The sequence below is a fragment of the Apus apus genome, chromosome 14, assembly GCF_020740795.1.
Source record: "Apus apus isolate bApuApu2 chromosome 14, bApuApu2.pri.cur, whole genome shotgun sequence".
NCBI lineage: Eukaryota > Metazoa > Chordata > Aves > Apodiformes > Apodidae > Apus > Apus apus.
The window spans coordinates 5,223,200-5,241,326 of record NC_067295.1 but is presented as its reverse complement, the minus strand read 5'-3'; the positions used below and the strand labels follow the sequence as shown (position 1 = coordinate 5,241,326).

Here is an 18,127-nt window from a genome sequence, read left to right as displayed (position 1 = left end):
AAACTTGAGAGAGGGTTTTTTAGGGAATTCCATTTTCATTAGGCACAATGAAGGGTACACCTTAGGAGCTCATGCCTGACTACCATTGAAAACAACGTAGAAGGACTCCAAGGTGAGAGGGCCCTTTATCCTTCAGTATTCAGTATATGATAAAGGGAAAACAAGAAGAGCCTTCCAGTAGCCACAGAAGAGGAAAAGCACCAAACAATGCTTCATGAGCACCAAATTCCTGTTTCAGCTGTGAACGCTATTAAAGTAACATGCAAGCATTAAACCAAACACTGAAAACCCAGACGTTTGATATAGAAGAGGCCTATTATGTCAACTTGCAGAGTCCTTGCCAATGCAGCACACTGACTAATGTTAATCACTCTGAATTCTAATTATCTTACCAATACAGCAATTTCCCTGATAATAATAATTTTTTTCCCCTTTTGGTGTTGTTCAGAGTGTTTCAACGATGCAGGCTGTGTGGCTTGGACCATCTCTTTGCTACCTCCGTGTTTCCAAAGGATGTACCAAAGGGTGTGTTAACATCTCTCTCCATCATTCCCTTGGCTTACCAGGACACACTTGGTACTTCTAAACAAAAGGATGTGAAAGAGGAGGAGGCTGCTTTGCTTCTGTCCCCTCACAAACTGTGCACTGAAACAGGCTGTGGAAACCTCCCAGATGAGCCCATGCTGACTTCTCCTACCTCTGGGGCTGGTGACACAGCATAACAGTGTTGACTACAATGGGACAGCAGGACACAGCACCCTTGCTATTACCCAGCTGGAGTGAGAATGCCTTAGCAGAGCAAGAATGAACTTAATTTATTTTCTACTTTACTCCAGAGAGAGAAAGAAGCCAGATTTACCAAGTGGCTTCATTCCTACCCCCAGAGAGTGAATTAGCTGCAGATTTCAGAGTGAGTAGACAGAAGCAAAGACAAAGACAAGTCCCCTGAACTGAGGAAGTGATCAGTTCTTTCTGCCTCATCACCCTCATGTACATATACTGACATTTTAATTAGCATCCCCATGTCTGACAGACATCCTGGGTCACACAGAGAAACCACCTTTCACTTCTGACCCTCACAAAATTTGGGAGCTTAAAAAAACCCTAACAACCCACCAAACAAGAAAAAGCAAGCCAGTCCCTTCTTCCTTCCTACCCAAGCAATTCAATTACTTGCCAGACAGCACTAAGAATCCATTGTAGAAGAATTTATTCTGCATTTGCTGTGGAAATCTCCTGGTGATCTTATCTGTCTCTCAGTTCAAGCTCAAAGCTCAATTGTTTTTTTTTCTACCAGTACAAGGAGACTTCAAGCAGCACTGAAATCTTTTCAGATGGGGAGAGACATCTATTCATTTAGAATTTACAAGAATAAGAGAGATTTATGGATAAAATGAAATAATAAGAGAAATGGCTGTGGGGCAAATTACTGGATTCTGAAGAGCTTTGAGTTAACTACTCCAAGCAGCAAATCCAACATTATCTTGATCTGACTACCTAAAAAAAAATAAATACTTCAGAAGCAGCTGTGCCCAGTAACAAGTTTTCAAGCTATCATTGAGCAAATCAGTAGAAAGGCATCATCTCTAACTTTCACACAACTAAAGGGCTCAGACTATCTTTTTGATCCCCTGGAAGCATGCAACATCAGTAAAGAGCATTAAATTGAAAGAACAGTCAAAGAGCTGAGACGGGGCAGGGGTGAAAGGGCAGGCTCAGGAGGAATATGCTGGGGAATCAACCAGCAGGTCTGTTCTGCAGCATGTCCAGTATTTTTTCTCTAGGATGCTTGAGAGAATGGACCACACAAAATCTCCAGGTGCAGATGGAGATCTGGTTAGTGTCAACAGCAGCATCCCACTCAGAAGGTATCAGAGACCCTGGGAAAGCAGAAAAGCCAAAAGATGCTGTACATTCAATCCCCAAGTTACTCAGACCTAGAAGCTAGTGTTCAGGTGCCACCACAGCACAGCCACCAGGCAGCACCAGGGAAGCTCCAGGCTGCCTCTGTTGAACCAATCTCAGCAATGTCTCCTATTTTACACCCATATATTTATCAAGTCACATCTATGTATAAATACAAGTGTACGCATTCTAATAGTTGTATGCAAATATATACATATACAACTCAATTCACTGGTGTTGTACTTCAGTGCTCAGGCTGCTGCACCATAATTATATTAATCACAAAAGCTCGTGCATATCTAATCACACTTTTTTCTTGCACACTGAGCAAATCAACCTACAAGCAATCCCTAACTCCTAAGGAAATAACCTTAAGGTCCACAACTCTAGCAGTGATGGATCTAGAGGGAAAGCAGCTCCACAGCTGAGCTCCCCTGCAGAGACTGTCTTGCCAACAGCTTTTCACATCCCCCTACTCACAAAAATGAGAAAATTTCTCTAATTACTCCTAGTTGCAACTGTGGTCATATTGCAGAGAGAGAAAGGATTTAACACTGGAATATAAGCAAAAATACAGGAGACCTCTGTGGAGCTCATCTTCGCTGCACAGCCTTCATGCTACTGGTTTTTCAAGTTTTTCATCTTCCTAGAGCCAGAAGCACAATGAATCTCCTTTTCAAAAGCAGTATCTTTGTTCTGAAAGGTCACAATCTAGACTGAACATCTTATGCTGTGTCCAGCATGCACAGTAGGTTTTTAAGTAGTTTTTCATTTTAAATGTCCTGCCAAAAAATGCAAATAACAGGCACAGCTTCTGTATTATTTAAGATACGTAGGGATTAAATGTTGATCAGGGGAAGCAGCAGTGTTCCTGATGGAGCCAAACTCCATGCTTGAGTAAACACAGATGTGATGGATCACCTGGAAACCCTCCCAACTGTATTGTAACAAAACTGGGCTTTACAGACACAACTGCACAGCCTCAGGTGGCACTCCTGATTTATTTATTTAAAAAAAAAAAGATACAAAGAAGATGCTCTTCCCACAGTGTTTCACTTATCCTGCCATCCTGACTATCCTCATTTAAATAGAGCAGCTCTTCAACTTAAATTGGGCATAATTTTCCATTTTATTGCTACCTGTCCTTCAAATCTAGGTAGGAAAGCTGTTAAATACAATTATTTTTTTCTGACTTGTCTGGATCTATGTCTCATCAAACTACAGTAAACAGAAATTGAGGTAAATTTGGAAACAGACTGGGAACAGACCATATCATGATCTGACTGTGTTCAGGGTGTGCTGGCAGAGATGCTCTGACATCAGGGTGTTACTTCCCCACCCACCCCTGGTCTCCCCAGGAACATCACAAACCTAGATTGCAGATCAAATTGCTCAATGCCAAGCGTTTGAGTGACAGAGGAATGTCAAGCTTCCCTTCTAGTGTTTGATAAAATTCTTTAGGGGAAATCCATTTTCTTTATGTAGGTCTCTGCCTCCAGGCATCAAATAGGTGGTAGGTCCATCTGATCAAAGGAAAGGGTTTGGGGATATGTAAGATAAGACCTCAACTTCTCACACACTTGAATCCCCCTGAGCAAAGGTCACATAAAGAAAATGTGTTACTGAAGCACACTGTCCTTTCCATTTGTGACTCAGCTCAGAGCATCTCCCCATCTTCTTACGTGCATTTTAACATCATTACAACCGCTGCCCACTCTTCACTGTGACATGAAATGGGCAGATTTTCCTTTTCTCCCCATCACACACACATTAAAAAATATTGGTTAAACTCTGACTTAATTTCTTTTCCATAATCTGGGTAACACACCCTGGTCTTTTGTCTCTCAGACAAGTACCTCTCTACCATGTAGTAGAAGAAAAGTCATGCACTGTAATCAGAATCTCCTTATCAGAATATCAGTGAAAACTTTGACCTTACATATAAAGGTGGCAAAAAGCCAGGTCATAACAGAAGACATGGATAAGACAAGGACAGCATAAAAGTGTTGCCTACCATGTTACTTTAGGCAAGGCTTTAAAAATAATTTGGTCATCAGGCAAAGGCTGAAATTATAACAAGTAATGAACAGCAAGTAGCCTAACTTGTAGAGAGCTGTAACTTACAGATGTGGTAATCATAGAAATCTGAGAAAAAACACAAAACTTCAGAAAACAAACCTTGCCAGGCATTATTTTCCCTGTATAGATCTAAAAGACATTTTTGTTTTGTTTCTGTGACACTGCAGCAGAATTCAAAGCCGCAAAATGAAGAAAGCACAATTGAAAACTAATTTGTGCCATCAAACAGCTACAGAGAAAAAACAGAAAACTATAAAAGGACAGTCACTCTTACCATTTCCTGAAACTTTGCTTTTAGTTTGCTGTGTGATAAGTAAGATTAGAGGAGCCTAAAAGTGAAGTCTCTTTTTTAAATGTTTGCGTCTGTCTCCTCAGCCTTGGCTTTCACCCGCAGGATGATTCTGGGGAATCAGTGAAATGCCCTTCTTGCATAGGACCCTTCTGTAGTTGCTACTTACTACTACTTCATCAGCTAGCACTTCATGTTAGGTGGGGCATTTTATAAACACAACCATTTCTGAACATGCCATTGCAGCTGAAATTCCTCATTTTCTTACATCCTTGCTCTTTTTACCACACACAATCACTAACAGAGTGGTGTCTCTGTCACCACACCTCCCATTCATGAAAGTAGTTCAGTGCCCCCCTGCCACGCAACCAAGTCTTTGCACAGCTCTTAAAACTTCACCATTTATACTGCAATACCTGTCCAGAAAATCAAGTCTTGTTTCAAGCCAGCTTTCTTGTAAGGCAGCAGGAGTTCAGCAATTCTTACGGTGCTTGCCCCTGCAGAATACATGCACCCCTGGGAACAGCCTCCTCCTTGGGGCAGCACCCTCATCTGCATTCTCTGCTCATCACTGACTTTTCTATACTAGTGTGGATGCCACCTCTTAAAGTTTGTGCTTCACGTCTGCTGGAACAGCGACCTTTTCCAGGGGGACACTTTCCCTGCCCCAGCTCTCTCCCTCCCTGTGTTGCTGCTCAGGTATTGATGGTCAGTGCACTGACCTTTCCCTGCTGCAGCGCTGTTCAGAAAATCCAGAGCTCACCTTTCTTCCTCTTCTGCTCATCTAATGAGCTGTGTGATGCCACACAACTGCTGGTATTTTCAGGGATAGTGGCAGAAGTCCATTAATGAATTTATTATGGATTTTTGTGTTAAATGTTTTATGCAAATGTTAATCAGTTTCTGCAGAACTTTGAGAAAGGTGCTTCATGAAATAAACAAAACGGTGTTAGCTCTGGCAGCAAAATTTACAGAGCTTCAGGTCTTTATTATTCAATGTGCAAATTCCTTTAAAAAAAATTTTTTTTAAAGGGCATGTTGGTAACATTTCCCTGCACAAATGTGAATCTACGTGCTCCTGGTCCCTGATGTTAACAAACATTAGCAAGTCTGTACTGTGCATGTCCTTGTTTTATTCGATATCCTCTTGGCACATCACATTTATCAGGGCCACTGAGGCCAAGAAACATCTTCTCCTTGAGCTACCTAATGACAAATCTACTACTTGATGACATGTTTATACTTCTCTCTGCTCCCTCAGAAGGTTTCTAATTCCTATTAATTCTAATAAATGCAATGTATTCAGAATTAACATGTACAAATATTTGCATAGCCCCAGTTAATTCAGTGTCATGCAGCCCTTAAGGCTTGGAGCACTGCAGAACATAGAATGGTTTGGGTTGGAAGGGACCTTAGAGAACATTTAGATCCAACCCATCTGGATGTGCAGGGACACCTTCCACTAGACCAGGTTGCTCAAAGCCCCATCCAAGCTGCCCCTGAACACTTCCAGGGATGGGGTATCCACAGCCTTCCTGGGCAACCTGTTCCAGTGTCTCACCACCCTCACACTAATAAACTTTCTCCTAATATCTAACCCAAATCTCCCCTCTTCCGGCTAACAAATCTTTCATATTACACTGATGTTAGGACTTTCTAATCCATGTGGCAAAAGTTACATGATGTTTTGTCCCAAAATAACATATAACCCTTTTAGCACCATTCATAGGCACATTATGGGGAAGTTATTTTCCCTCACAGTCATTTGAGTTCCACTTCATCATGTACCCTTAGAAGTTCACTGCATGCACCAGAGATACCTACACAGCAAAGCCATTTGACCATATTTTAACTTAACTAGCTCAAGGAATAACTGAGGTGAAGATGTAACAGCAGAGGATTTTGCTCATGCAAGCCAGCAGAGTAGACACTCAGTGACTCCCTCCATGGTGCTTCTCTAACCCTGGCATGCCACTGCCTGCCCCAGGCCATCTCCAGTGCTACTGTGACCCATGGTCCCAGATTCACATGGTCCCTGCTGCAACCACAGCCAACTTGCTGTCTGCCTATTCTCCATGCCCTAGGCAAGCATCCCATCTCTCTGGTTGTCATCAATGGATACCCATGATGTCTAGGTTATACATTTACAGTGAGCAGTAGAGGCATTTAGGTCACTGGGAGATCTTTTGAAAGTGTAAAGGTAGCTAAAAACACTTTTGCAATGAGGCTTAAGATTAGGAATGCTGACCCCTGAGTGAAATGTTTATGCTAGACTTGAGCTATTGGGTCAGTAATTCATAGAAATTTAACCAAGGCAACAGGGATGTTTACCACATGTTTTTCACTGGTGTTTTGAGCAAAACTGTGGAGTGACCTCCAGAGTGGTCTCTGCCAATATATACTTGAGCAGATATGTGCTTCCTTACATCAGTAAAGACTTGCTTCAGTCTGCAAAATTTAGAAGATAATCTCTGCTTGTAGAACATGAGCTGACTGCTGATAAAATCCAGGCGTCTGTGGAAAGGATCACAAATTGCTCTGTTCCTCATCCACTCCCACATGCTCCCATGAAACTCAAAGTACCAGATAAGCTGGACAGTACAAAATGATACGACCTTCTGCAGAGCTGGACTTGCACTTCTCCACTTAATTCATCTTCTTTTTATGGGGTCTCCTGCTGAGTGTTCTCAGCTATTCCATCTCATAATTAAATCCCTCTGAAGCACATAAATTTGTTCCTACACCCCATCAAAAGCTATACCTCATTGAAGAGACACCAAATGGTTTGTCCAAACCCATTTAAAGAAGTCTTTTGGTAGGTTTGTTGCTTTTTTAAAAGAGCTGAACTTGACCACCTGAGGTTTTCACTGAGGACAAGTTGTGCCACAAGGGATAATGTGGACCACTGCATGCACTGATAAAAGCAAAAGAACAGGAAGTTTTTGAAAGGGAAAGCATGGAGCTAATCCAGGAAGAAGACTCATGAGATTTTGAGAGATCAATTAGGGAGCCTTAGAAGGTTGAGAATGTCCCTTTAAGTTTTATAACTGTGTGAATGATTCATTCATCATTCTTCACGGGTCACATAATGAACAGTTAGACTGTTAAATTACCTCAACTTTGCCTTGGGTTCTTAACTCTAAGATAGCTACTGCCTGGCCACCCAAATCTTAACTATAAAATGAGTCATTAATGCTTAAATAGGAGAAATGCTCCCTTGTCCACCACACAGAAGAATCTGCACTTGGGGTACAGCTCCCAGATGTTGTTAGCCTCTCACAACATAGTGCTAGGCTAAGAGGGAGACTAGCCTAACCACAAAGATTGCAGAGATAAGAAGGCAAAGAAACAAAAGAACCCTCTGGATGCCCCAGCACCTTCATTGTCCACAGATATTTGATTTCTGGAGAACTTAATACAGCAGAGACTCACCCTACAAAAACCTCCTGCTTTGGTGGGACCAACCACCCCAATGCCATGCTAGCTTAGGCAAGCCAATTAAAAGGACCTGAAGTAGACAAATAGGACAAATCTTCACACACCCACTCAATTTGTATCTGACTTTAACAATTATATCAGCTGTTTTTACTAAAAAAATATTGTATTTCTGCTTGAAGAACTTGCTTATTTCTTATCTGCAAATCATTCAAGCTACAACACAACTACTACCAAAACAGACAAGTGGTTTGCATTCTCATTTGTGCAAAAATAATCAATTTAAAGGCTGAAAGAAACTAAGATTTAATTTAACCAGATAAGGATCTTAAATTGTAAAATGGATTATAATGATAGCAAAGTCAGAATTTAAAGAGGAATGACTGCACATACATCAATGAACACCTCAAAACACATTAATAAAGTCATGCCAGCATGAAAAAACACCCCTAAACACCTTGTGGAGTATGTTTTTTTTCCAGCAGATCCCTCGTGGACACTGTAATAGGAATTCTGTTCCTTCTATTCTGGCAGCAAAATTTAGTGTACATATCAGCTTCTGGCTTGGGAAAGTTTTCTCATGACTGTCCCCATAGCACATAGGTAGTCAACTCTTTCTGAGCTTTTTAAGACAATTGGCAAAAAATCAGTTATTTCAGTATGTATTAATAATATTTCCTTTCTATGAGTATTGCTATTATTTTACTGATGGGCAGAAAGGTGAAACACAACTAATTATTACTGTGACTTTGCACTCGAAGTCAATCAATTTAGAATTTGTGCCAAACCATGAACATTTCACACTGCCAAACTACCCTTGCACGGTCTCACCTAGTCCCCGAGATCCTCTCCCAGCCTCCTGTGACTCTTGTTAGGTTTCAGTGACTGCCAGCATCCACAGGTGATTCCTTTTACTCAGAAAGGAGCAAGAAAATTAAGACTCCTTCCATTTAGCCATATAAATACACATGCATATGCTCAAAAGGATTAGGTTGCTAGTTTGGCTACAGGCCTGGGGATGATTTTCAAACGCAAACACATCTCAGCATTAAAAACATCTCCCTGCTTTTTAACCATACAGATCCACTTATCTGAACTCTTAACTGGAGTTTCATTTTCTCACCAACCAGCTGTGAACTAATTACGAGGACTTCTAACTAGTCCTGCTCCCTCTCCAAGCATATGGATCCAATTAAGTCAAACCGCAGCTGATTTTAATCAATCTTCCTTGAAGCAGCCAAACTTGAAGCATCTCTTCTCCTTCAGCTCCAAGGGTAGAGGAGAGCAGGAAAAGCAGGAGACTAGTATTTGCATAAGGAACACTTCACATTGCCTGGTCGCCTGTAAACACAAGGCTCCTAGCAGTAAGAAATGCTAATTGAACACTCCTCACAAGTCTTTCCTCCCACTTTAGCAGAAAAGCACTGATTTGATCAGTTTCTTTTGTTCTTGGCATCAAGTTGCACATTTCCACCAGCAGCTTAGGAAGTTGGTCCAGATCATTTCAGGTAATAACAAACCGAACCTTTCACTGAAATCTCAGCATCTGCCCACACAGGCCAAGCAGTAACAGTGCACTTGCTTTCCTGGAAGCCTTTTTTGCTTCATTAAAAGAAAGAAGGTTAGGGGAGAAGAGATAAAATTACCTGGCTAAACTAATTTTTTTCATATATTATTTAAATCCCTCTCCTGAGCCACAGTTCAAATGTTTTTCTTGGGATAATGTCCTGGGTGATGGAGAGGCACCCTCAGCAGGGTGTCTTTTCTCTACGGTTCCAACATTTCCTGTGTTTTTCTAATCTGAGGTTTTTATTAGGAGTAAAGACCTGACCAGTGAGTAATATCCATGCTAAAGTCTTTATACCAGTGAAGGAAAATCAATGCAGCCCATAGTAAGATGTCAAGAGCCAAGGGGTTTCAGAAGAAGGGGTGTATGGAGATGGAAACCACCTTCAGTCACAGTTCAAGCTGTCCCCACACAAGCACAGCACACAAAGAGATGTCAGATGTTTCTCACATTGCTGCAGACAGCTATCAGTATCTCAGTTTATCTACTAATACTGAGCTCAGGAAGCATGAATCACACACCTAACACAAAAGTACCTTTCCACGTGCTGCCTCTGGCCAGTCCATTAGAGTCCTGCAGCTCACTAAGTGGGCTACTGTTAGCAGCAGCCAGAGAAGAAATGAGCAAAATTCATGTGCCAATACTCAAATACAAAAAAGATCTGAGAGGAGGAAAGCATTTTTGAAACTTAAATCCCTTCCACACATCAATACAATCAAACATTGATGTTTTTAATCACCAAATGTCAGTCATATTTCCCTAGATTTCATTCCCTACATGCAGCTTTGGGAACTCAACAATCCAGCATGAGGCAGTCAACATCTTAATTTTACATCCCGCCTCTTCCAAATCCACAACTTTAATTCTCCCTTTCTATATATCTGCCATTTAATAGATACAGTTCCAGAGGTGGAGGTTTGTTTTTTTTAAAATAGGAACTGCAGATAAAGATTTGTCAGAAATCAGCCTCATCCTGTCTTGTTTAATGTCACCCCCTATTTTCTCTTACACCTGTGATTTGATGCTGTGCTTTTCCCATGTTTGTAAATTCAATCATCCTTCTGTTCAGTAAAATTTTCTTGTGATTCCTCTGTATAAAGTTTGTCTTGCCTTTTTTTTCCCTGTGTGATAAAGAGATGTTATTTTAACCCATCATTTCCAAGTGATTTCTTTCAGACATGGGAACAAGTAACATGTCAAACTATCAGCATTTCAGTGACCTTATCTGAATGTATAATATTTTCAGTGTATTTGCTCAGCTCTGACAGAAGAGGTAAATTTCTAAGCTTATCCTTAACTTTGTGGGTTCCCACTGTAAGGAATCTTCTTCCAATACATTTACAAAAAAACCCATTCTAAGCTTGGCCTGTCAAGATATTTGATTTTTAAGGTGAATAAAAAATAGGAAGCCTGATGTTTTCCCCTCTGAAGAGTTCTGAAATCTTCACCATTTATTCAGGTGGGCACACACTGATCAATACTGACATTTTAGCATTCGGCTTGCACATTCCTGTATTTATGCTTTCCTCTCTGTTCCTCTTTCAGAGAAGCTGCTTTTAGCATCCTGCTCCCTCCACTCCCCCCACAAAGCCCTGAGCTGCACAATAATGCATTCAAACAGGGAGCACCAGTAAGGAGACAGGCCATGGGAATCCTGTGACAAACTTCAAAAGCCTTTTTGGTCATCAGTACAACTGTAATTGTGTAGTAGCTTTAACACAATATGAAGGTCCCATCTTGTTCCTATCACCACATTACCTTTCTGCACTGTGAAAGCTCAGCTATCCAAATGATACTACCTGATGGTGTCCTCTGCTGAGGACCAGAGACAATTAGCAAGACTACACTGAAGACTTCAGACCTTTCATCTTTGAATGTGCAAGTTAAACAGCTTAGTGTTCTGGCATCTCAAGAGCAGCATCAGCAAACACAGCAGAGCATTTTGAGACATAACAAGGAAAATAGGGAGTTCCTCCAACCTGGCCTTCTTAGAAAGTCAGCAGCCATTGTAAGACAATGTTGGCAGATTAAACATGACCTGAGTGTGTTGTAATCTGCTCTGAAACCAAAGCCAGTGTGTTTGTTAGAGACTTCAGCATCCAAACACCAGCCCAAAATTTTCATCTCCTTCTGATGACTGAAATCCAATTAAAGGAGAGCTGGGTGACAGGTTTCACACTGAACATGGCTCAGCAGAGATGCTCAGCAGCTCTTAGCTCCCTGCTTTATCAAAGCTGTCACTTCCCCTGTCTCTAGGAATTGGTAATAAAAAAAATAATATTTGATTCGCCTCTAATAGGTGTCAGGAAAAAATCAATGGCCTGTCTGAAATCTGGGTAATTTCAAACCTGTAAGTTGTCTACCATGAAGCAATTTACAGAAAAATGGGAAAAAAAGGAAGGGAAAAATTAAGAGAATGTAATGCTACAACGCTGAATTGTTCAGCATATCAGAGAGAACAGAATGGAGATATAACACTGTTCATATCAGGATGGGCTTTGTTTAAACAAACAGGGTCAGGTTCTTGCTTGGTCCAGTATCTTTCAAATAGGAAACACTACAAAAGCCTGAAGCAACTCCCATGCCCCTCCTCTGCACAGGAAAGCTGCTTCCAGAATGAGAGCTGCTCGCACAGACAGTCCACTCAACTGCTGCAGGTGTCCTTGCCCTCCCCCAAGGAGGATCAGACTTCTTTGATCTATCCAGAGTAAAAAGCTTCTTCCATACAGGACAGTACTACTCAAGAAAACAGCACCCATAGTAGTTCAGCAAGAGAAACACATCCTTTTGTCTTTCTGACTCCACACCTTCAGTTCTCCATGTCTGTGGTATGGAAATGCTGCCATGTCATCACCTCAACAGCACTGATGCTTCCTGGTTTGGAAAACTACTACCTCATGAGGCCACAAACAGGTGGTCTCTGTCTCCATCACTGCTAGCAGCAGTGGAGTCTTGGGTACAGACGGAGCCCAAACTTTCATATCAGCTCTGTGCTGTTAAACCCTGTCTACACTCCTGCTTTGGCACAAATGGACTTGGAGACAGACAACTTATGGTAATGGAGCTATTTACAAAGGAACAGGTTTTTTAAGGCTCGAAGAAGAAGAAAAAGTAGAGGTTCTAGGCAGAGGCATGGAAAAAGACAACTGCATCTATGTGACTGCATCTGACATCAAAACTCTCTGCTAACACGGTCAGAGGTACAGATGTGTTGGTGCAGTTTGAACAGGCTTCCAAAAAATGCCTTGCCCAGACTGAGGAGAGTGAAGATGCTGTGAGCATTCTGGCACATCTATTGAACAGCTACACTGGATGGACCATGTCAGTCTCTCCAGCTGCTCTGGACCTCCACATTTCCTACCTGCAGAGTTAGTTTCTCCAGTTTCATTTGCAGGGATCTGTTCTCCTCTTCCAGCTTGCTGCGTTCAGCTTCCAGCTCCTCAATTTTCAGCCTGGAGAAGAAGGGAAAGTTAATAAACATTATGTCCTTGCACATTCCCACCACAAATAACCAAGTAAAACATGAAATCTCAAGCAGATTATCCCTGTATTTATTACCACAAAGGTAACTGAGGCAGTTAAAATATATTACTAAAAAATACCAGTTTAAGTTATTAACTTATAATTTGTAGAAGTATATTAAAAATATACATCTTGATGATAAAGCAATTCCAACTTAGGTACTTCTTGAACCACAGGCTGAGTCTAGACCATCATGTTTAATAACCACCAACAGCTAAAATCTCCACGAGTGCATCAAATCTCTTTGTGATCTGATTTACACTTTTGGCCTTCATAACACTACTTGGCAGCAAGTTCCACAATTTAATTATGTACTGTATGAAAAATTAGTTCATTTTCTTTTATACTTCACATGTGATTATTTCACTGAGTGCCTGTTAGTTCTGCTATGAAAAGTTGTGAATAATTGTACCATCCTCCTCTCTCCATGCCACTTTACAGGCCGCCTCTATTTTTACCTGAAGAATCTCAATTTAGTCTTTCCTCATATCAAGGATTTTCCATATTTCTGCTCATCTTCATTACACTTCTTTGCTCTTCTTCAAGTTTTATATATACTTTTTGCCATGAGAAAAGCTAGAACTACAAACAGCACTCATCTAGTGGTACATAAAGGCTTCCTGTTTTGTTCTCATATTCTATTCTAATAACTCCTGGTATTTTATTTGTCTTTTTAACAACTGAGCACTTACATGGTATTTTTAGAAAACTGTTCACAATAATGTAAGATCTCTTTCTTGAGTGATTACAGCTCACTAGCATCCACTATTGTGGGAGGACAGGTAAAGGCATTTTTTCTTATGTGCATGTGTTTTGCAATTCTTGATGTACAACTTCATTTCCCATCACAAGCAGCATCATAAGATTCCTCTAAAGTCCTGAGCAGTCTGATAAGCTGAATAACTTCCTATTATCTCAAATTCTGTTACCTTATGAGTCACAATGTCCTCTTTGTGTTGAACAAGTTCCCAATAATAACTATTCTAGTACTCCGTGGAAAACCCTCAGTATTGTGAAAACATTTATTCTTTGATTTTCCATCTCCTAACTTTGTATTCCATAAGCAAATTAATGGAAGAAAAAAATGCATCAAGCTTTACGAAGTAGAAAGACATTCTATTATCTCCGGCTCAGGAAATACTGGTGACAAGGCACTAGAAGCTACGAGAGCCTTCTGGCAAAGTACCCCAGTAGCTTAGTAGCTTTGCCCTCTTTGCATGGTCACCCCCACCAGCCATCCCTGCAGACAGTGCACTGGGACAGCCAGCCCTCTGGGATGTTTATATTCTTATTAATGCAACAGAGAAACTTCTTTCTTATTCCATCAGAGTGAAGTTTCTTTGTGACCTTTGGCTCAAAGCTTTTTGAAAGGTCAAATAAAACACATCAAACACATCACCCTTGGCCAAATGATTGTTGAAGCCTTCAGAGAACTCTATCGAAATTGTTAGGGAGGTGATATTATTATAAAACGTTTGATAAAATATTTTTGCTTGCATTTAAGTAGAGAGAACAGAAACCTTAGTGCTGCTTCAAGAATCTCTCCTTTTGCATGTTAACTTCCCGGGATTAACTGTGCAACTAGTGCATATTAACACTGATCTTTGCATTCTTAGGATCCTTTTCCAAAATAATTTTAAAAAATTAATTATATTGCTTGATAAGACTCACTTTTAAATGACCTAAAATTAAGCTGAAAATCCTTGCACCGTTACAACAAACAACACACGCATCTACAAATATCCCAAAATTATGCAACAGAAATTCCAGGTATAGGAAATTGTCTCTTGTATTCACTGGGCAAAAGTTACCAACTTTTTCACAGAATTTGGTTTATCTACAACATGTTCAGCAGAGAAATGTCTGCTTTATAATTATGCAGCTTGAATTGCTTAAATTATTTGTAAGCCCGACCCCTGCTGGTAATTTTCAGATATTATAAAGTATCATTTTTTTTTTTCACTCTTAGAAGCTTCAAAAACACCGAGGAGCAGCTTTTAGCATTGTCTAAGCCATTAAAAAGGATCATCAATAATTTTCAGGAGAGACACAAAGCTAGCAGGGATGGAGGATGCTGAAGACGCAGGAGACTGAAAAGGTCAGAAAAAATGGAAATTGAAAATGGAATTAATGCTTTTAATGGCTTGTTTCTAAATGGATTGCAGAGTAGGCCACAAGAAGAGCATTTTTTCTCCAAGAAACAACAGGGCAGCAGCTACTGAAAGGTCAGAGCCAGACACGGAACTCTCACCAGTACATTCTCCATACTTGGAATGCTGAATTTTAATTTAGAACAAATTTCTCCCAATCCAGCCTCCCAGATGAGCTGTGATGTTGCCATCATCTGCCTGCAGGACTCTCCATGCGGAGGTTTGGGCTTAGGCCTCTTAGATGTCCCCCAAGAATCATTCATAGCAATCGCCAGAAAACACTTCACAAAGACCCGAAACAAAGGGAGCTGTCACAACGGTCGGTCTAAGGAACTATATTTCTGTACTATTTTACCTGCAATTGGAAGATTTAATAATTTGTTCATGCCCTTCATGCCCGAGGCCAGCGCGGGGATGCACGGCCTGGGCCGCAGACGGACGTGCAGCGCACGAGGGCCTGGCTGAAACTCACCCCCTCTCCCACATGATGGGATGCGGCTCATCCCACAGCTATGGGGCTATCCTTGGGGTATCCCTCTTTCCAGACCCAAGGTGGGACTTCCCTCCGTGCTCCAGGAAAGCCAGCCCTCAGACGCATGGGGTGCTCTCCCCACACCGCCTCCGCTCTGCTCTCCTTCAGACAAACCTTGTGCTGCCTCTGCGCCCAGGGCCGGGAACCCTGCTGCAACCTCTCTGCACCAGACGGGTTTTTAGGACTGACTAGTGCTTTTCCCTCTTCTAACCTATTTTTAACACTATTAAGTGTCCTGGATCTCCAGTGGGAAAGCATTAAGAACCATTAGCAAACAGTTTGTGCTATTCTAGCTTTGCTTTCCAGCCCTGGGGAACTCTTCCCAATGGCAAAGAGAGAGAAGCAAGGGAAATCCTATCTATATATAAACACAGCAAAGCATTTGCAGCTGGTGGTGAAGATACAGCAGTCAAATATTGAAAAATATTTACTTGCTTGGCACTTCACTTGAATTTTTTCATTTCTATATATTCAGGTACAGGGCCAACTGTGTACTGCTTCTGGATGCACCAGCACCTGCAAAGGCAGCCTTGGTCTGCAGGCACCTTGTGCTCTCTGTCCAGGGACATCCGCACAAGATATGTGATGCTATTTTATCACTGATTTGCATGCCTCAACTTGTTACATATGGGACTTATTTTCAGGTAGGGAGAACAATTCAAGATAAATTCATGTGAGAACCACAAAAGCAGAGTACAGAAACATCTGGGTACAGCAAACCATCTATCACATTAATATTTGGCCCAGAATGAATGTTGGTGCCCATTTTAAAAGCAGCCTTGCAGCACAAGGAAGGAAGAAACATCAGTTTCTTTCTGGAATACTAACATAATTCTCAAGTTTTGTAATACAGGGAAAAGTAATTCAGATTAATTTGTGTAAAATCTACCAACTTCTCCATACAAGAGTTTGGAAACATGAAAATATTTCAAGTCTGGGAAAGATCTCTTTGTATCTCTGGAAGACTTTCCCTGCATCAGATGCACATAACAAAACCCAGAGTCAAAGGCTCCAAAAGCACAAGGTAAACTCAAGATGCCTTTGCAGCCTTTCACAAGATCAAACTTAATGCAAGAATCCAGGTTCATTGGCTCAGACTTCTGGATTTTCCCACTTTGGAAAACTGAGCTATATGTTGCCATTACTATATGTTTCCCTGTCCCAAATCAGAAGAGGAAACAGGAAAAAAAACCCTGTAGCCTCAGGTGTCCTTAAATAACACTTGTGAGAATCAGGAGACATCCCACCGAGTGCATTCAATCTATCAAAAAAGTGCTCAGATGGTGAGTGATGGCTGCTAGAGAGACAAGCCAAGAAAGGAAAGAAGGGGAGAACCTGATTGATTTTAAAAACCATCGAGGCACTTCCAAAAGTCTCTCTCAGTCTAGAGCTCTTCAGTGGAGTTAACCAGCAACAAGACCTCACCATCAACTCTTTATTTTTCTTTTATTCATTTTTAATGTTCTTAGACAAGTTATATGATTGCCTGCAGAGCAGTGTGGCTATCACTGATGAAGACATGTCTCACAGAGGCCCTACCTGCAAGGAGGACATGGCCATGTGGAAAAGCTATTGCTGGACAGGAAACTACTGAATGGAGCAGAAAATGTGTGTTGGGAAGATGCTATTAAGGGATCCAGATGGCGCTGAGACGGTGTTAGGAGCAGAGCAGGGAGTATTCCAGCAAGTGTGACTAACAGGCATTGGCAAGGACATGAATTTCTTTTGAATTATTGTAACTTACCCATTCACTAAATCCACAGAAAACATTTAGGATTTACTGGGGTTGCAGTTTGACAGCAGAAAGAAAAAGTTCAGATTTGTTCCAGCTGAAAAGGTCCTTCAGCTGTCACCACTTAAGTCTTTAGTGAAGTTCTTTTAAAATGTATTACTTTCATTTATAGGTTCTGAAATCCTAGTTTCTGCACAGTTATCACCTTCCCTCTAAAAGGTGCTAATGCCTAAATGCTCTCTGCTTTGCTATACCCACAGTGCCTGAACTCAACAGTTTGGCCACTTGAGATCTGCAGAATATAAACAAATATGATTTCAGAGGGAACAGCAAGAAGTGTGAGAAATGGCAGCATTAGCACTGGCTTTTATTGAAACCATGATGCTGGGAGAGAGTTATAAAAGGCCTGACGGAAGAGCACTTTGTTCTCAAGAGAAGGAGGAAAAACTGATAAAGTCTTTCAAGTTTCTCACTGAAAATTTACTTTCCTTACTAAAGAAAAATGAGACAAAAGATATATTTTTAAAAGCTCTCATTCACTCACAGGAGGTGAATACAGATTCAAAGGTTTACTATGGATTTTTTTTTCTCCTTCATGTCTCTCCTACTTTTGTTTTCAGGAGTTAGCTTCTAACTACAGCGTGTTTATGGAGTTTGTGTTGCTCCATCCTCCCTAGCAGCTATGTAAAACTGAGTAAAGCAGTCCTGTTGAGGCCCACAAGGACACAGGAGGAGGATGAGACCTACAGACCAAATCCCTTCCCATACTAATCTCTGTTCTACTCCCTTCAGCTCTTCAGTCACAGCTCCCAGCTTGCCTCTTCTGTATGGAGAGGACACATCCAGCCCAGCCATGAGGAAAGTTCTGGTGTGGACTGTGGTGCAGCATTCCTGGACTACAAAAGCCTAAGGGCTT

At 41.2% G+C, this 18,127-nt stretch overlaps 1 protein-coding gene across 3 annotated transcripts in view; it reads right to left on the bottom strand.

The window, feature by feature from the left end:
* Positions 1–18,127, bottom strand: part of MAD1L1 (mitotic arrest deficient 1 like 1) — a 347,925-nt gene that overhangs the window by 136,974 nt on the left and 192,824 nt on the right. For all 3 annotated transcript variants that reach the window (XM_051632510.1, XM_051632511.1, XM_051632512.1), the window contains one exon: positions 12,637–12,727. In XM_051632510.1, the coding sequence (XP_051488470.1) occupies positions 12,637–12,727 (91 nt within the window). The remainder of the gene's footprint in view (positions 1–12,636; positions 12,728–18,127) is intronic.